A 20,917-nucleotide genomic window follows, 5' to 3' on the forward strand; every position below is an offset into this window, starting at 1 on the left:
ACAATCCCTACTTCTGAAGCCTTGTTCTGTTTCAGAGAACCAAGGAACTGATTGTGGACAGGAAGGGGAAGTCGGGAGAACACACACAAGTCCTCATTGAGGGGGTCAGTGGTGGAAATGGGGAGCAGTTTCAAGTTCCTGGGTGTCAACATCTCAGAGGATCTATCCTGGTCCCCAACACATTAATGCAATCACAAAGGAGGCACACCAGTGGCTCTACTTTGTTAGGAGTGGTAGTGAGGCGATTTGGCATATCACCAAAGGCTCTTGCAAATTTCTAAAGATGTACGGTGGAGAGCATTCTGACTGGTTGCATCACAGCCTGGTATGGAGGCTCCAATGCACATGCTCGCAAGAGGCTGCAGAGGGTTGTAAACTCAGTAGCTCCATCACGGGCACAACCCTCCCCACCATCGAGGATATCTTCAAGAGGCGGTGCCTCGAGAAGCATCTATCATTAAGGAACTTCACCATTCAGGACGTGCTCTCTATTCATTACTACCATCGGGAAGGAGGTACAGGAGCCAAATAGGAACCTGAAAACCCAAAGTCAACGATTCAGGAACAGCTTCTTCCCCTCTGCCATCAGGTTTCTGAATGATCCACGAACGCTACCTCATTATTCCTTTTTTTACACTATGGTTGTAATTTATAGATTTTGTCTTGCACTGAACTGCTGCTGCAAAACAACAAATTTCACGTCAAACATCAGTGATAATAAATCTGATTCTGATACCAATCTCTCTGTAGATTTGAAAGGTGGTGAGTCAATACCATCTATGCATGTCCCTCTGCTGGAGTCAATGGAACAATAGTGTTAGATATTTAAAAAGGCTAACTTGTTTCCCTTTCTCCTCCAGCAACTCTTCCCCATCCCACCCACCCCCCCCCCCCCCCAATACTCCCAATGAGGGCACTATCACCAAAAGGAGCTGCAATCCTGGCTCTTTTTCCAGCGCCAGCAATTCAACTTGGCGTACTATGGCCGAACATATCACTTGTGATTCGGTGGATAAGCACCCGATCCTACATCAGTTGGCTGGTTATGTTACTGCAAGAGTTTATCGGGATGAGTTTTAAGAGAGTGTAACGTCAGGACCCAGTGTCTTGTACAGCACAAAACTTCCGTGTTCAACTGTGGTATGATGGTGGTGAGGTTATGGCTGTGAGTGGGAATTAGCATGCTAGAACAGCAAGGAGGTGCTTTTTGAGGTGAAATTTCAATACACGTGTGACAGAAGGTGTTGCCGTCCCTGAAACTAGGTCCCAGGTTGATTCTTGGCCCGTGCCGTAGTTGCAACCAGCGTGGCACTGGTGTCCAAGTTTGGAGGAAACATAAGATATCTTTATTAGTCACATGTACATCGAAACACAGTGAAATGCATCTTTGCGTAGAGTGTTCTGGGGGCAGCCCGCAAGTGTCGCCACGCTTCCTGCGCCAACATAGCATGCCCACAACGTCCTAACCCATCCGTCTTTGGAATGTGGGAGGAAACTGGAGCACCCGGAGGTAACCCACGCAGGCATGGGGAGAACGTACAAACTCCTTACAGCCAGGGTCGGAATTGAACCTCGGTTGCTGGTGCTGTAATAGCGTTATGCTAACCGCTACACTACAGAATTGGCTATAGTTGTGATGCACTCCAATGACAAGTAGCCTGATAACTCATTGCTTGAATGCTTATTTTCAAAGTAATTTAAACAATGTATGCATCCACAGCACTCCATCCCAGCAAGGAGTTAGGGGAGGAGTGAATTAGATGTGCTTTACTCTGGTATTTTGTAATCTCTCCTTCAAAGTCAAATTTCCCATCTCGGTGATTGAACCAAAGAAAATTAAATATTGTCAACCTGCAATCGTCCTTGTGTAATCAAATATGTATTAAACTGTTTCCTTCATTTGCTCAACTATTAAATTCCATATAAGCCGCACACCTTGTCGGGAAGAACTCGGATGAGCTTGTGCTGTGCATGTGAATTATAAAGCAATCTCAGCAAATAGAAGGTTAAAGATGTAGTAAGGGATCCAAGCTTTGATGTGGTCCCATCAGTGATGTTTAACAATGGAGAATAGGGTGAGACTAGAATGTATAAGGACCTTTGCTCTGAAACGTTAACTCTATTTCTCTTTCCACAGATGTTGCCTGACCTGCTGAGTGTTTCCAGCATTTTCTGTTCTTTATTTCAGATTTCCAGCATCTGCAGTTTTACTGGAGTAAACACTTTCAAACCACAGTCCCATTCCACAGCACTTTCCCTTCATCCCCAATTATTTCTCCAGTTCCCTTTTTGAGGCTGCTATTTTTTTGAACCACTCTATCAGTGTCTTTACCCTTTCACTTCTTAGCTGTCTCCAATACACATAAGTGATCTCTCCAGTCTATCCAAGCATTTCCTCATCATTGGGTCCACGGCAGGAGGCCATTTCTGTGTCCTCTCCAAAGCCTACATGGTGTGGAGTTCAGAACTGGACCCAGGCTTCCATTTAGGTCCCTTTTTTTTTAATCTATTGGGTTTTGTTCACTTCTATTTATAAAGCACGAGATGACAGGTATTTTTGACTGCTTTGTTATCTGGCCTATCACCTTCAAAGGTTTCTGCACAAACATTCCTTTTGAAGCCTAATCCCACCCTTGACTACTTACTACAATTCCAAGTTTGCATCTGCAAATTAAAAAACAATACGTAGCTTTTTCCAATCCCCAAACCCTATACCTCTATGCTTTCGTAATTCAAATGCTTGACCAGATGCTTCATAAATGAGAGAGACCTGCCTCCACCCTCAGACAGTGCTTGCCAAATTCCAATCGCTCTCTGGATTTAAAAAAAGGTTTCCTCAAATCTCCCTTAAGTCTCCTACTCTTATGCTACATTTGTGCCCTCTAGTTTTAGACACCTCCCCTACAGGGGAAAGGTTTCCTGCTATCTATCCTATCTGTGTTCCTCTGCACTTGGATATATCTGCCTCAAGGAGGGGCAGTGCACATGAATATGGAGACACGAGAGACTGCAGATGCTGGAACCTGGCGCAACACGGATGTGTCCATAGATGCTGCCTGACCCGCTGAGTTCCTCCAGCTTTTTGTGTGTTGGTGCACATGAATATATCTGCCACGAGAGGGCAACGGTATGCATAAAACATAACTGTCACAAGGTTTATATAATTGCCCATCAAAGTTCCGTCAGCAAAGGGCTGGGTGATTGGGAAGGTTTTCCGGCAGGGATAGGTTAGTTCAGCAAGTGGATAAGTTCTTGCTGTTTGCAGACAAGGCTGAAGAACACGTCAAGTTGCAGCGGGAGTGCTAACGGGAATCTTGAAAGAGCTCAATCAGATTTATTATCACTGACTTATACGACAAGAAATTTGTTGTTTTGCAGAAGGATTACAGTGCAAAGACATAAAATTACAATCAATTACAAAAATAAATAAATAGTGCAAAAAAAAAGCTCAGACAAGATGGAGACACAAGAGATTCTACAGATGCTGGAATCTGGAGCAACACACACAAAAAGTGCTGGAGGAACTCAGCAGGTCAGGCGGCATCTATGGAGAGAGATAAACAGTCAACATTTCAGGTCGAGACCCTTCATCAGGATGTAAAGGAAGAAGTCAGAAGCCAGAATAAGGTCAGCGGAGGGGGGAGGAGCACACACAGGTCCACTGCCCTCTCCTACAGGCACGGTAGTGTAGCGGTTAGTGTAACGCTATTACAGCGCCAGCGACCTGGGTTCAATTCCGGCTGCTGTCTGTATGGAGTTTGTACGTTCTCCCCGTGTCTGCATGGGTTTCATCCAGGTGCTCCAGTTTCCTGCCACATTCCAAAGACATACAGGTTAGGAAGTTGTGGGCATGCTGTGTTGGCGCTGGAAGTGTGGCGACACTTGCAGGCTGCCACCAGAACACTCTACGCAAAAAAGGGATGCATTACAGGATTCCTCCTTCTTCAGCCCTTTTCCTCTTCCAGCTGTCACCTCTCAGCTTCTTACATCGCCCTCCCCTACTCACCTACCTACACCGCCCCCCTCACCTGGACTCACCTATCATCTGCCTGTGTGTGCTCCTCCCCTGACCTTCTTATTCTGGCTTCTGCCTTCTTCCTTTCCAGTCCTAGTGAAGGGTCCCAGCCCAAAACATCGACTGTTTATTTCCTTCCACAGATGCTGCCTGACCTGCTGAGTTCCTCCAGCACTTTTTGTGTGTGTAGCCCAGACAAGTAGTTTGTGGGTTCACCTTAAAGACCAACAGCACGGAATGTAGATGAGGCAAAATGTAAACAGCGCAAGAGCTACTGAAAGAAGAGGCTTCAAGATTAACTCTGAGATTTACAGGTCAGGAGCCCTTATCGAGGATTATGTGGGTATAACTAGAGCTTTGTATGTGTTCACACAGACACAACCTGAATAAAAGTGTGCAGAGGAATGTGTCTGCATTCTTTAGGAAACGTTGCAGATAGCTGGGAAAACTATGAGGAGTTCTGGCTGGATTGCACAGGAGCTGGTTTAGCTGCTGCCAGGTTAGAATTAACGCAAAGGAAATTTAGACCAGTGGCAACTGCTTTCGGACTTCACCTCCGATAGGATGGCCAAACATATGAAGTGAAACACACCCATTAGTTTATGCGAACCAATAACCTTGAGAACCATGCACATCTCAACAGAATTACTGGTAGATGTGAGGATGAAGGATGGTCAGGATTCAGTGACAGTAGATGAACTGTGTTACTGGGGCAACATGATCTGACTGTAATATGATTGAATCACCCGATCCCCGTAGCAAACGTGGGGTACGGAGCAAGAGGGCAGAATCTGGGAAGTATAGAGTGGGATGTTACAGAAGTCGGGAGGGATTCCTCCCGGACGCCCCAGAATATATTTTTCTCAGATTGGCTTAAATTGGATCTGGGATGCACTTTTATCCACTTAACTGCTCGTTATTGTTGCTGTTTCAAGTAACTACTAATTCGACAAACGACCTTTAGCTGGGTTTATTTTCTTGTTTCTCTTCCTCTCCTTGTTGTTGTTCTTGGCCTGTCACTAATTCCAAGAATTAATTAGGTAAAATAATACTAACTGTGTTGCAGTTCTTGTAATTCGTTCTCTCAACGCAAATGGTGCGGGTGCACCTGCTTGGTGCCAGAACTGCAGACTGTGTTTTATGTAGCATCACACAAAGGAGCTGGGGGAACTCAGCGGGTCAGGCAGCATGTGTGAAGGGGAATGGACAGTCGATGTTTCAGGGTAGGACCCTTCATCAGGACTGGAAAGGAAGAGGGGAGATAGCCAGTATAAAAAGGTGAGGGGAAGGGGTGATACTGGACTGTTAGTTTTCCTTTTATATTTACTTGCAGTTCCCCTGAACTGTACAGCTACTCTGTGTCCCTTTCCCCTGCCAAATTTGCTTAACCTCAACCTGCACTCCAAAATAACATTAGCAAACCTCCCCACAAGAGTATTGGACCTGTTCTGGTTCAGGTGTAACCGTACATCTTACACAGGTCCCACCTTCCCCAGAAAAGGTCCCGGTGATCCAGAAGTCCAAAGCCCTCCTTCCTGTACCATACCCACATATTCATCTGACCTATCCTATTTCTATACTCACTAGCATGTGGCATCACTTACTCAATTATGACTGGTGAGCTCAGTCCTATCTATTGTGTGCCTTGCATCATGTGGGAATTCCGAGAGGCTCCTTGTGGTCTGGATGACTACATCTGTGGGAGATGCCTCCATTTGCGGACAAACATTGACTGCATCGTGATCTGATGAGCTGTGAATGGAATTGAATATTGTGCAATCATCTTCAAGTATCCTTACAGCTGATCTTATGAAAGAAGCAGCTGAAGATGATTGAGCCTAAAATATTGAAGCATAACCTTCCTACTTTTGTAATTGTTTCCCCTTCTATCCTCCTGTTATAAGACTATTGAACAGTTCCTTAGTATGATAAAATGGACTCTTGACCTTACAATCTACCTCATTATGACCTTGCACCTTATTGTCTACCTGCACTGCACTTTCTCTGTAACTGTAACACTTTATTCTGCATTCTGTTATTGGTTTAACTTGTTCTACCTCAATGCACTATTACCATGAATTGATCTGTATGAATGGTATGCAAGACAAGTTTTTCACTGTACATCAGTACAGTACCTAGGTAAATTTACCAATTTACCTAGCAATAAACAAGAACCCTCTGTTAACTTTTCCAGTTATGTTTTAGCCTTGTGTGGATTCTCACATGCAGGAATCTGAAACCCTCTAATGCAGTACCTCTTAAGCCAAGCATTCATTTATACTATTCTATTTCAGTATTCACTGGCACTTGAACTGGAAGTAATCTGGAGATTATTGACTTCATGTTCTTTCATTTTAATCTCTTGACAAGCTTTCTGTAATCTACCAACAGCATTACTTCCCTCTTTCTGTGCATGGATAGTATAATCTATGGCTATCTACCCTTCCCTGTCATATTACCATGAGGTCATTGACACTAATACCAAGCTCACAACACACTACACTGAAATCACATCTGCGGTTGCAGAAGTATCTGACTCCCTTGCTTACTACTGAATCCCCAATCATTGTAGGTTCCCTGACCTCCTTAATGAGGGGCTGGTCATTGAAACTGAGATGCATAGAAATCCCCTCTCTCAGAGGGTAATGATTCTCTGGAATTATCTGCCCCAAAAGTGGTTGAGGCCAGATCATTGGATATATTTAAGGTAGAGACAAATTTCTGAAAGATTGAGGAATTGAGGGTTATGGGGAACTGACACAGAAAGGGAGTTGAGACCATCAGCCACGATCATATTGATTGGTGGGGCTGGATTGAAGGGTCCAGTGGCCAACTCCTGCTCCTAGTTTCTTGTGTTCCTGTGGTTCGGGCGCAATGGGATAAGTGGTCATCTCATCTCCAACATTCTATCTGCCTCTGTTTTCCCAACTTCCCATACATATGCCTTGCAGTGGAATAGTTGCAATTTAATCTTGCATTCCTCCCACACACCTCATCACACCCATCCACGTCTACTCAGCCTATTGGACTGAGTTAGTTTTCCTCTTTCACTTGATTTCACTTCCTCCCTACTGTACATCTACTCTGTGTCCCATTCCCCTGCCAAATTTGTTTAACCGCATCCCGATATATCTGATAAACACATCATAGGATATGATACCAAGATCTGGTTGCATTCGATGAAAAGAGCAACAGTTCCTAGATTGCTATGGAGACAGAAAGCAGAGAGTGCTGTAGGTGAAAAAAATGCTGGAGAATCTCTGCAGGTCAGGCAGCATCTGTAGAGGGAAATGGACAGCTGACGTTTGGGATCGGGACCCTTCATCTGGACTGACAAAATTGATTGTCCACTTCCCTCTACAGATGCTGCTTGATCCGCTGAGTTCATATTGTTTGTTACTCCAGATTCCAGCATATCAAGTCAAGTCGGGTTTATTGTCATGTGTACAAGTACAGTTGAGGTACAGGTACAGTGAAAAACTTGCTTGTGACAACATCACAGGCACATAAGTACAAACAGTACACAGAATATAGATTATGGCCAGATTCTGCTCTAACTCCATCTACAAGTTTGCAGATGATACCACCATTGTAGGCTGTATCTCAAACAGTGATGAGTCGGAGTACAGGAAGGAGATAGAGAGCTTAGTGGAATGGTGTCACGACAACAACCTTTCCCTCAATGTCAACAAAACAAAAGAGTTGGTCATTGACTTCAGGAAAAGGGGCGGTGCTCATGTACCTGTCTACATCAATGGTGCTGAGGTAGAGAGGGTTGAGAGCTTCAAGTTCCTGGGAGTGAACATCACTAACAGCCTGTCCCGGTCAAATCACATAGATGCCATTGCTAAGAAAGCACACCAGCGCCTCTACTTTCTCAGGAGGCTAAAGAAATTTGGTTTGTCCCTTTTGACTCTCACCAACTTTTATCGATGCACCATAGAAAGCATCCTATCTGGATGTATCACGGCTTGGTATGGCAACTGCTCTGCCCAGGACCGCAAGAAACTGCAGAGAGTTATGGACACAGCCCATCGCGTCACGGACACCAGCCTCCCCTCCTTGGACTCTGTCTTTACCTCTCGTTGTCTTGGTGAAGCAGCCAGCATAATGAAAGACCCCACCCACCCGGGACATTCTCTCTTCTCTCTTCTTCCATCAGGTAGAAGATACAGGAGCCTGAGGTCACGTACCATCAGACTTAAGGACAGCTTCTACCCCACTGTGATAAGACTATTGAACAGTTCCCTTATATAATGAGATGGACTATGACCTATGACCTCATGACCTCACGATCTACCTTGTTGTGACCTTGCACCTTATTGCACTGCACTTTCTCTGTAGCTGTGACACTTTACTCTGTACTGTTATTGTTTTTACCTGTACTACATCAATGCACTCTGTACTGACTCAATGTAACTGCACTGTGTAATGAATTGACCTGTACAATCGGTTTGCAAGACAAGCTTTTCAGTGTACCTCAGTACAAGTGACAATAATAAACCAATACCAATACCAATATTTGTAAATTATAGATAAAATTATACCATACAGTGAGGGAATAAAGCAAGACCTTTTGCAAAGTAAAACAAAGGCATAATTGAATTGCGACTCCAGCCAAAGTCGAGTTAATTGTCATGTCCACAAGTACATGTGTGCACAGGTGCAATGAAAAACTTACTTGCAGCAGCATCACAGACATATAGCATCATGTAAACAGCATTCATATGAAAAACATAAATTATACAATTTTTACAAGAAAGAACACAATTAGAGCTAAAAAAAAGTGCTGTTGGTTAATTGTTCTAAACCATTGAGAAGACTGCAAGAGGTTCCTTGCAGTGTGGTAGGATCACTACTACTCTGATGCTCCTATTCGCTTATATTCTTTCATCTGGACCGTGCCCCAACCATCAGCCCAACGACACCCCCACTGTCCACCTGCTCCTCATTCACGTTCAGCCTCTCCCCGTTGCCATGGCGCTGGACCGCCTTCCCCCGTTGCCATGGCGCTGGACCGCCTTCCCCCGTTGCCATGGCGCCGCGCTGGAGGGTAACAGCATCCTGCCGGCTCCGCGCATGCTCACTCGATGCCGGAGCGGTTGTGTGAAGATGGCGGGCGGAGTTTCGTTGCTGCGGCTCCTGGGGCTTTACGTGGTGCTGGCGGAGAGTAAGTGAGAGCGGCTGAGGAAAATTGACGAGAAGGCATTTCACAAGAGGCGTGACTTTATTTGGGGACGAGGTTTGAGGGGAATTGTCCTTTATTTGCCTGCCGGCTGTGCGATAAGTTCTAGCGCGAAGTGGCTGCGCCGCTCAGTTGCGCCGGTATTTACGCCGCTTCTTTGCCCCGCTGCTGGTCGCGGGTCTTTCGCCTTGTTTGGACCCAGAAGCTATTTCCAATTATACTTTAAAGTCTGTGCCCTGTGAGAAGATTGTGCGATTTGCTCACAGTGTTGAAGGGGGAACACGAAATGTTTGTTGTTCAGTTTCCATTGGGTGAAGTGGTTGCTCTGGAAAAGGATTAACTGCTGGTGAAATGTTGGAATGGTTATACTGGCATCCCAGGTGTGTGGCATAGCCTAATCGTTCTTGGATATGCATCTGGATGCAAGCTGGTTGGTGTTGTCATTAAAATGAATTTATCCTCTGGGCTTCCTTGTTATTCACTGCTTGACACTGATTCTATCTCGTGTTGGATAGAATCACATGTAGTTAGCAACTATTTGAACTGGGTTAACGTTTGCTGGAAGTATGACAGTAGACTGTGTGCAGTGTGTTGTGCTTTGTAGAAGAAGGTCATTGTACGAGGAGTTTGAATGTTTGCTGAGGTGCATGGAATTTAGCGTAGAATCTTAAATGGCTGTGTCTGCTGGGGAATTCTTTGATGTGGTGGTCATTTGCGCTGTCTAGAAGAGAGCTGAAAATGTCTGAATTCAAATTAATTTAAATGAGGTGGATCTCTGGTATTCACATTTAATCTTCCAGTGTTTTTATGAATTGTCCATATTAGTGAAACATGAGTGTATTGCAATCAAATTTTATGCTGCATTGAATTCGGATTCAAAGATATAAAATTAACAAGTGGGATGTTAACCATCGGGAACTTGGAATCTTGCAGCAGCAAAAGGGATACCGCCCTTCCTTTGTGCTTTAATTCTTAAATATTTATAGTGTACTAATCTTTCCTTGCAAACTCGCTTTCATGTGTTTCCTGTTTTGTGTCTCCTCTGCATTTTCTCTACCCCTTTTTAACTCTACTGTTTATACATTGATAGAGATCCACTGTTTCAATTTGATCTCAGCTGCCATTTGCTTCAGAGTCAGATGAGGTTCTTGTTTTAAATGTACTCTTTTAAATGTCTGTATGCAACCAAAATTACTTAACACCAATAGCAAAATTAGCAAACATAGCTTTCAGATATTCTCTTTTATTTCTGCTGATGTGTCTATTAAGGCATTGATTCACATTTAAAAAGTGTGAAGTCCAGAGTAAAAACAGAAAATGGGGGGGATACTCAGCAGGTCAAGCTGCACTTGTGGAGGGAGAAGCTGATCTGAAATGGTATGTCTGACCTCTAATCAGAACTGATCACGTTATTATTCTTGTAACCTGCGAATTTACATTTGAACAGTAACACTTGATAGTGGATGGTCATAGATGTTGCAAAATTAATAAAACAGATGTGAATTACTTGGTTGGTGTTGCCAACAAGCAGTCTGCATCATAGAATTGAACAGCATGGAAAAAGGCCATTCGACCCAACTTGTCCATGCTGACTGGTATTAATCCCATCTCCCAGCACTTGGTCCATAGCCGTCTATGACTAAGGGATTCAAGTGATACTTAACTGCTATCAGCGACCCAGCTTCAACGATCTCTTGGGCATTCCAAGTATTTACCACTCTCTGGGTGAAAAAGATGTCCCTCATATCCCTTCTGAATCTCTTCCCTCTTGCCCTAAATCTATGTCCTCTAGTTTTATCTATTTCTGATAGGGTAGACTGTAGGAAACTTTTCCCCCTATCTAAACCCCTCATAATTATATATACCTCAATTATGTCCCTCGTAACCACTTCCGCTCCAGGAAGAATAGACTAGCTTCTCCAGTTTCTTCTCGTAATTGAACTGCTCCATTCTAGGCAACATCCTGGTGAATTTCCTCTGCATCCTCTTCAGTATTATCACATCCTTCCTATAGTATGCTTATCCGAATTGCACACAGTACTCCAGCCAAGGTCTGACCAAAGTTTTATAAGGTTGGAGCATAACTTCCTACTACTGTATTCAATACCCTGACTTCTGAAGGCCAGTATGCCTTCATAACCTGCATTGCTACCTTCAAGGATCTGTGGGCTTGTACACCAAAGTCCCTTTGTTCCTCAATACTCCCTAGGACCTACCACTCATGGTGTATGTCCTAGCCTCTAACTACATCACCCCACATTTGTTTGGATTAAATTCCATCTGCCTCTTCTCAGCCCATTTCACCAACACATCCATATTTCTCTGCAGCCTAAGACTACCTTCTATGATATCCACAACTCTGCCAAACCCAGTCATCCATGAACTTGCAGATCATACCTCCCAAGTCATTGATGTATATTACAAACAGCAAGGGTCCATGCACCAATCCTTGTGGGATGCCCCTAGTTATAGGCATCCAATCGCAAATACAATCCTCTACTATCACCCTCTGTCTTCTGTTGCCAAGCTAGGTTTGGATCCTGTTTGCCAACTTGCTCTGGATCCCATGGGTTCTAACCTTTTGAATCAGTCTCCTATGTGGGACCTTGTCAATGGCCTTTCTAAAGTTCTTGTAAGTCATATCTACTGCTCTGTCCTCAGCAATACACTTTGTTACCACTTCAAAGAATTCAATCAAATTGGTCAAAGAGAATATGCCCTTGACTAATCTCTGATTAGTCCTTGGCGTTCCAAGCGATCATTAATCCTATCCCTCAGAATTCTTTCCTACCACTGACGTTAGGCTTATGGGTGTATAGTTACCAACCTTTTCCCTACTATCTTTCTTGAAAAAGGGGACCATGTTTGCTGTCCTCCAGTCATCTGGTACCTCACTTGTGTCTTGTGAAGATTTAAAAATCTCAGCCAGAGCCCCAGCACTCTTTTTTTCCCTTGCCTTCCGTAGCAGCCTGGGATAAATCCCATCTGGTTCTGGGTATTAATCCACCTTTAAGCCTGCTAAGGCGTGAAGTACCTCCCGTTTATTTATGGAGACCCGCATGAGACTTTTGCCTACCCCTTCACTGAATTCCAACTACAAAGTCTGTTTCCTTTGTGAATACTGATGAAAAGTATTCATTTAGGACCTCATCTATACCTTCTGATTCCACACGCACATTGCTCATGTTGTTCCTAATGGGAAAAAATTTTTCCCTGGTTATTCTTTTGCCATTAATATACCTATAGAATGCCTTCAGATTTGCCTTAATCCTGTCTGCCAGTGATTTTCTGTGACTCCTCTTAGCCTTCCTAATTTTCTTTTTAAGTGCTTCCCTGCACTACCTGTACTCTTGACGGGCATTCCTCATCGTTAGTTCCCTTGACTTGTCACATCCTTGACATCCAGGGTTCCCTACACTTGTTACCCCTGGCATTTGCTCTTACAGGAACATGTTGGCCCTGAACTTGTGCTATTTCTCCTTTGAATGCCTCCCACCACATAGATGTAGACTTCCTGCAAGAAGATGCTCCCAGTCTACCTTTGCCAGATCCTCCCCTATGTGAGTGAAATTGGCCATCCCCAAATTAAGATCTTAGTTACTGTACCATCCCTATCCTTTTCCATAATCACTTTAAAATATACAGAATAATGGTCACTATCTCAAATAATCCCCCGCTGACATTCCCTCCACTTGACCAGCTACATTCCCCAGATAAGCCCAGTAATGCTCCTTCCCTCATTAGTCTATCTACATACTGCATCAAAAGCTCTCCTGGACACACCTTGATAATTCTGCCCCCATGAGCTTTTCACGTCAAGGCAATCTGAGTTGATATTTGGGAAATTGAAATCTCCCAGTATAGTAACCCTATTTTTGTTGCATTTCTCTGATATCTGCCGACATGTCTGTTCTTCTTTCACTTGTTAACTCTCGGGAAGTCTGTAATACACTCCCAGCAAAGGGAAGGTACCCTTTTTGTTTCTAATCTCTATCATCTGGCCTCATTTGAGGAGCCTTCTATGATATCCTCCTTCAAGACTGAAGTAATGCAGTCTTTGACTAACAGTGCAATACCTCCTCCCCCTTTACTCCCCCTCTGTCTCATCTGAAAATTCTATAACCTGGGATATGGAGTTGCCAGTCCTGCTTACCCTTTAGCCACATCTCAGTGATGACGACAATATTGTAGACCCCCTGTGTTAATCAGGTGCCATGTTATAAGTTGTTAACTCTTGTGGCCATTGACCTTTTTTGGTAAACTATATTTTGATATACTTGCCTACATAAGAGATTGAGCTACCCGTGGTAATGGAATTCAAACTATCAGCCATAAAGGCAGGGAAGTAGAAAACTCGCAAGCAGTTCCCAAACACCCTCAATTTCATCACAGTTGCAGGAAATTAACCTTATCTTCTGTTAGTAAACTGTAGTGATTGGAGTTTTAAAAAAACACTGATAAAAGATGTAGTGTAACTTGTTCTTCATGGAATTGATGATATTTTGAGATCTTCAAACACAGACAGTTCTTTTGCTGATTGGTACGTGAACAGATTCAGCTGCATGGCACTAGTGCCTTATTTGCTGAAAAGTGTATGCAGGAAATTCTTGGTGGGGCCCCGGCTGAAGGGTGTTTCTCATTCACTGTTAGGGGGTGTTCATTTAAAGATGTGATGTGTTGGAACTTCTTTTCGTAGAGAGTGATAAATCTCTGGAATTCTTTACCCTGGAAGGTTGTGGAGGCTGGATCACTGGGGATATTTAAGTAGGAAGTAAATATATTTAAAAATCAGGGAAGTGACTGCTTTGGGGAACTGGCACAGAAGAGGACATGGAGCCTGGAACAAATCAGCCATGATCATCGTGAATGATGGGACAGGCTTCGGGGTCCGAATGGCCCACTCCTACTCCTATTTTCTTATGTTCTTGTGAACAAAATAATTCAATGGTGACATTTACTTGTGTGAAATACTAATTCTTTGCTGTTGTAAAGTAATGTTGACCATTTAAATGTTGGCAGCATGGTAGCATAGCGGTTAGCGTAATGCTATTACAGCGCTAGCGACCTGGGTTCAATTCCTGCTGCTGCCTGTAAGGAATTTGTACGTTCTCCCTGTGTCTGCGTGGGTTTCCTCTGGGTGCGCTGGTTTCCTCCCACATTCCAAAGACGTACGGGTTAGGAAGTTGTGGGCATGCTGTGTTGGCACCGGAAGCGTGGCAACACTTGCGGGCTGCCCCCCAGCACATTCTTAGCAATGCAAAAAGGCATATTTCACTATGTGTTTCGATGTACATGTGACTAATAAATATCTTTTTTTCAATAAGTTCCCTTTATGTGAACATTAGTTTTCAAAAACTACAATAAGAAAAGTCATACGTGCCTACAGAATTACTTTAGTAGTTCTAAGTCATCTACACTGGCAATGCTAATTTATTCAAGACTTGCCAACAGAAAATATCAGATTTTGGAGTGAATCAAGTGTAAGGGTGCAGTCAGAAAGTGGAACCTCTGACACTTTACCTTGGCATCTTCTGTATTGACATAATTAATGGAACACTGCAAATAAGAGGTCATGCAGGTAGACCAAAAATACTTCAGCTAAAAAGTAGATTTGATTCCTATTATAGTTATTTTGTAATTCTATCCTACAGAATCGCAATAATCCTGATTAAAGCAGTTAATATTAAAAGTGTACTAAGTGAGTGCACTTAAAATTTAATGTGATATTGGAATTCCTGGAAAGTGTTCATTTGTAATTTTGTGCAATTTGCAACCAGTGCATCAGAATGACTGAAAACAAGATTATTTCTTTCTATTTGGGATGGTGAGCAGCAACCTGGAAGGATTAAAATTATGCACTTGGGCGCTGTTACTTTGCAATTTGATGTTGTACATAGATATCTTTGTCCCTGGAAAATATTTTCTTCAGAAAGAGAATGTTGTGAGATCCATGCACAGCTTGTGTATATTAGACACTAGTTATATGACAGCATCTAAATGAACAAAGTAGTCTTTGTTCCCGGAACAACGCAGTGATCATGCTGCTAATTCCTCAACAAACAACTTTTTTTAATTTTGAACAATAATAGCTTGTAGGAAAGCAAGAACACAACTAGATGAGTACAAAAAACGCCTACTTGTAGATCCAAGCAGTAAAAATTCACCGATGAAAGCAAATGTTCCACTCATTTTATTCACATTTTCAAAGAAAAGAGATAAATCATGTTTTGGATTGTAACATATCAGCGAGACATAGAAGCAGTTTTTAATGTACTAGATTAAAGAACTGAAGTGTTCTTAGCCCATTGTGGCAGTTATTGTGTTTCAATCAAGGTGATGCAGCAGGTGGAGATACTGCCTTGGCTCCAGCAACCTGAGTTGAATCCTGATCTCCGATGCCTACTGTCTGGAGTTTGCATGTTCTCCCTGTGACTGGGGCAGTTGATAGGAATGTAGGGAGAATAAAATTGGATTGCTGTAAATGTCCGCTGGGTGGTTGGTGTGAACGATAGGCAGAAGGGCTTATTTTGGAATTGGTTCATTATTATCACATGTACTGAGGTACAGTGGAAAAACTTGTCTTGCATACTGTTCATACAGATTAATTCATTACACAGTGTATTGAGGTAGTACAAGGTAAAACAAAACAGAACGCAGAATAAAGTGTCACAGCTACAGAGAGAGTTCAATGCAGGCAGACAATAAGATGCAAGGTCGCTGTATGATGCTATTGCACGAATTATTAATTACCTGGAATTGAAAAGCTACTATCATTGGTGACCAGAAAGCCAACAGATTGCTGCAAACACTCATAACAAAGATGGCATGGGTTGTTTGCAGAAAAGCAGCTTTTAACAGTGGCAACGTGCCTTTTACATCAGCTTTTTGGGGGGGGGGGGGGGGCAAACGAATGCTGCAACAAGTATTTTCAAGTGTCCAGTCAGTGGTCAGCATTGCCTTCATCTCTTTGTCATGGTTGCCTCAAGAGTAATCCAGTTGGGTTTGGAGAACAAATGGGAAAAGAAAAAAATCCAGAGACAAAGTAGCTTTGCAAGAGGACATTTCAGAAGGGGAAGAAGGGGTCTTGCTCAAATTTTTTATTTCTACCATACCACCATCACTCCCCCCCCCCCCCCCCACCCCCAAATGTACTTTCCAAAAAGCAATGTATTCTAGAGGGTAAGGGACCAGTATGTTAAGGAAGTGTAGCTCATTTGCCTGGTTAGAGCTGGAGTAATGATGTTGCATAATTGCTCATTCAGGCTCTTGGGCGTTAATGAGTGCTAACAGTGAAATCAGTGTCCTATATGCTTTATTGCTGCATGAAGAGGCTGCGGAGAGACTTCCAGGATTGAGACAACCTAACAGAATGGACAAGGCAGATGGAATGTAATGTGGAAAAAATGAGGTCATCCACATCAGTAAAAAATTAGAAAAGCAGAGTATTTTTTAAGTGGTGAGAGATTGAAAGGCATTTGTACTTGGATGGATGTGGCGTCCTGGTACATGAATCACTGAAAGCTAGCAAGGTTCAGCAAGCAATTAGTAAGATGCTTAATTCACTGGCTTTATTCCAGGAAGACTGGAGTACAAGAGTAGAGGTGTCTAGCTCCAATGTATAGAGCCCTGGTAAGACAGCATCTGGAACATTGTGCACCGGTCGAGTCTTCCTATCTAAGGAAGGATATGCTTGTGATGTTCAGAGTGTGGTGAAGGTTCACCAGATTTATTCCAGGGATTATGGTTTCCTCGTGTATGAGGAGATTGAGCAGACTAAGGCTGTATTCTCTTGAGGTAAGGAGTGAGCTCACTGAAATGTGCAAAATTCTAAGGGAATTAAGGGGTATGATTCCAATGCAGGAAAGTGGTGCTGAAATAAAATATCCACCATAATCTTATTGAATAACATAAGAGGCAAAATGGTGTACCCCTTCTATTCTCATGATCTTTGGTTCTAAAATGTGTTTCATTGAGACCAGAGTAATGAGTACAGGTCCTCCTTGCAGTGCCAGCTTAGTGTATAATTTTAAGAGGGGAATGAATTCCCAGCCGTAGGTATTTGTGAGTAGGAAAGAAATATTTGGTATTGAAAAGGAAAACAATTTGCAATGTTAAGGAAACTCTTACATTGCAAATTGTTGTAGTCCATTTGGAATCAGATACTAAACCACTTTGATTTCTGATGAATTAACTAAAATTGGTGCCATCAAAATTAAGATTTAGTCATTAATTTAGCTGCAATGCATGAGACTCAGAGCTTTGATAATTTTATTTACATTACAGATTTTCTTGGTGAAGAAATAATTACCAAGATTTTAGTCTTCGGTGTATGGAGAGTAATAAGTGTAAGATTTTATATACAAGAGGTGCCCGGGTTACGGATGAAAACAACCATACGCAAATTCTCCCACAAATTTTTAAAGCATTTTTCAAGACAGGAAGGTTAGTTACAGAAATGCAAACATCTTCAGGAGTTATGAAAAGGAGCAGTAGCTAGTTAATTAAAAAGAAATCGGACTTTTTAAAGAAAAAACTGTTTACATGTAACCTCCCTGCAGTAATTAAACAGACACCATTGTCTTTAAGAATGCAGCTGCAGGTTCAAGGAGGCTTGCCACTTAAGAGATTTACTTTGGAAACTGACAAGGCAAATTCTTCAATTAACACTTATAAAATACTTTATCAAACAATGTAACATTTGTTAGATGCTTTAAGGGTATCGGAACTTGCTATTGGATGTTGGACATTCTGATTCTGTACCATTGTAACTACACAGGGGAAGAGAATAAATAAATAAATGTTCATGTTTAAATCGACCCTCTTTGAAATTGTTTTTAACTTGCAGAAAAATGGGTTTATGGACATTTCTCAGGAACAGAACCATTACATACCCTGGGGACTGCCTATACAGGATGATACAACTATAGGAAAGAGGAGCAGGAAATGGTCTTGGTCTCAGCTTTATTTTCCTGCTTGTTCCCCAGAACCTTAGATTTTCCTATTATTCAAAAACCATTTCAGTGAATGAAAAAAAAACCTGCAGACTGCAGAAAATACTGGAAACATTCAGTAAGTCAGACAGCATCTATGAAGGGAGAAAGAGTAAATATTTGAGGTAGAAGATCTTTTGTCAGTAGTGGGAAAGAGCACAGGTGTATGAGGTATAGTTTCCCGTCCCTGCATCCACACTGTCAAATCCCTTAAGAATTTGTATGTTTCAATGAGATCATTTCGTGTACACTCGAGTCTGAGAGAACAGGCCCACCCTGTTTAATTTCTCCTTGTAGGTCAATTTCCTCCATTTCAGGAATCAATTTTGTGTTTGGCATTTACAATCAGTTTTAGGGTGGGGGCACAACTAAGAAACTCACAAATCATGTCGCAGTTACTCTTGAGTCATTTGTTTTTAAATTATTTTTAGTTTGTTTCCAAATGCAGCCAAGACTTAATAATCAAAACAAGTCCCATTGTATTTGGTGTGAATCTCTTTAAACTTGTGCACAATCAGCACAGCTGCAACATCCCAGCAGTTCCTGTACAGGCTATATCCTGGCTTTGTAGAAAGGATAATAGGGAGTCTGTCTCAGCCAAAAATTAATTCATGATTGATATACAGAATCTGATCCTGCATTTTGTACGTCAGATTGTCTAATGCTGAAGCTGTTTTTGTTTTGCATCCCATTGTCCTGATGTAAGCATCCTTTCAAGCCTGTCAAATGCCTATTTGCTGAGCATGACTAGATGGATCTGAATTCATGTGCTCTTCCTCTTGATCAACTTAACCGATGTAAAGTTTGTGTTTTGCAACTTTGGAAAATAGTATGTCAATCCTTTGCAAGTTGCACACTTCTAAATTATAGTAAACATAATTCTATACATTTAGATTTGTAAATACTGTAATTTTATTAAAGAAAGTGGGAATGAAAATGAAATAAAAGGTACATGCAGGAAATATAAAACAAAAACAGACAACGCAGGAAGTACTCAGCAGGTCAGACTGCATCTGTGGGAACAAAAGCAGAGTCAATGTTTCAGGTTGGAGAACCATTCTGGTCTCCGACCTCATACATTTACTCTGCTTCCCTTCCCATGGATGTGGTCTGACCTGCTGAGTAATTCCAGCATTTTCCGTGTAAGTGGTAAATGAAGTCAGTTCAAACAAAATTGTACAAGTAATGTGTGCCTCTGTAGGAATAGATGAGAGATAACAATCCAGGTGAAATGTATTCATTCCGTTTCCTTTTGAGTTTTAGTGGACATTGGGGTCCTATGAAGCTTCTGCTACTAAATAGGTAATCATAGCTAGGAAAGAAAATAGCATGCTTCTATCCTTGATGTGTTAAAATGCATCAGGATTTGATTAAATCATGTTTAATTGACATAAAATATAAATTTGAAAAGTCAGCATTTTTAAAATTCCTCCATATGGATAGGGCATGAATAGGCAGAAAAAGTACAGATTAATTTATATTTTATGTTGAGGGCTGATAGCCAACTGGACATCCTTCAATGAACAAAGGAAGGGAACTAACGTTACGGAACTGGGCCCTACTGGGGATAGAACGTCGCAGTCCTTTTCAGAGAGAAAGATAGTTCTTTATCTCCACATTCATTAAAGTCCCAAGCTATTATTATATGGAGAAATTGATTAGAATGAGTTTTTTTAATACTGTTGTTACTGTATCCGAGAAACGTGCCTGGCCTTCAGAATCGCAAAAGGGAGAATTATAATTGTGGTTCTTATCAAAACTATCTCATTTATTTAAAATTAGTGCTGATGAATTGGTTTAGTAATTCACATGGGTCTTTGTCAAAACTGAGACTGAGAGAGATCTGGGAAATGGACCCATGCTTAAGGTGAGTGTTAAAGACTGGACTGGAGCAATTACAAATGTCTGATAATGATGAGAATTTTATAAATCTGGTGTGGAAAATGCAGATTATGACGGTGGTGTTTGTGTGTTGGTGATTATTTAGTGAAATTAAATAGACTGGACTTGATGAGGCAAGTTCTCCCAGCTCGTGGAAGAGCTAGTGAAATGGCTAGTTTCAGTACTCATTTGGTAAATGAAAAGGATAAGGAAAATTGATTTAAAAAGTAATGAAGGAAATTAAGATGAGAACCATTTGGTCAGAGAATAAAAATAGAGCCTGAAAATGATAAAGGCATCCTTTTAATATAAAAATGTGTTTCAGGAGATTTTAGAACATTAGACCATTATAAAGAGACATGAAATAGAGGAGAACAGAATACTTAACATGTCCAAGTATTTTCTTGGAAGTATTCAGGATGGAAAATTATAGTAACCTATGCATTGTGAAATCAAGCTTGATACAATTCCTTGCCTGAGACCCAGGCCTACTCTTGTGTACATGCGCCAGATAAGCTGACTGTTTGCCTCTTGGATTGGTGACTCCACTTTGGAAGATGTACTCTTGATGCCTTGTGTCCGGAATATCCTGAAGGACTCTAATAGGAGACAAAGCTGAGAGGGGAGCTTGCCGTCCAGTCAAAGCTTGGAAACGCTTTTAAACCATTTTTAAATCTCCTTTATTAAATATTAAGAAAGAAACATTGGGATGGTGAGAACAGGTAAAAATACCTTAAAAATTAATATATGGACATAAAATGTGAAATACTACTTTTTCCCATTTCTAGGTCAGAATTTCCCATTCAAGTGTAAGATGTTCCAATCTTAAGCCTGGTCTGCTTGACA

General features: G+C 41.9%; 1 protein-coding gene across 1 annotated transcript in view; it reads left to right on the forward strand.

Moving 5' to 3' along the window:
* The first annotated feature begins 9,091 nt into the window (after window positions 1-9,091).
* The window catches only part of LOC127583733 (junctional adhesion molecule 3B-like), a 56,996-nt gene continuing 45,170 nt past the window's right edge, over window positions 9,092-20,917 (forward strand). Inside the window, exon 1 of the mRNA XM_052040019.1 lies at window positions 9,092-9,185. Within this exon, the coding sequence (XP_051895979.1) occupies window positions 9,095-9,185 (91 nt within the window). The 5' untranslated portion in view covers window positions 9,092-9,094. The remainder of the gene's footprint in view (window positions 9,186-20,917) is intronic.

This window comes from Pristis pectinata, chromosome 27, assembly GCF_009764475.1.
Source record: "Pristis pectinata isolate sPriPec2 chromosome 27, sPriPec2.1.pri, whole genome shotgun sequence".
Classification (NCBI taxonomy): Eukaryota; Metazoa; Chordata; class Chondrichthyes; order Rhinopristiformes; family Pristidae; genus Pristis; species Pristis pectinata.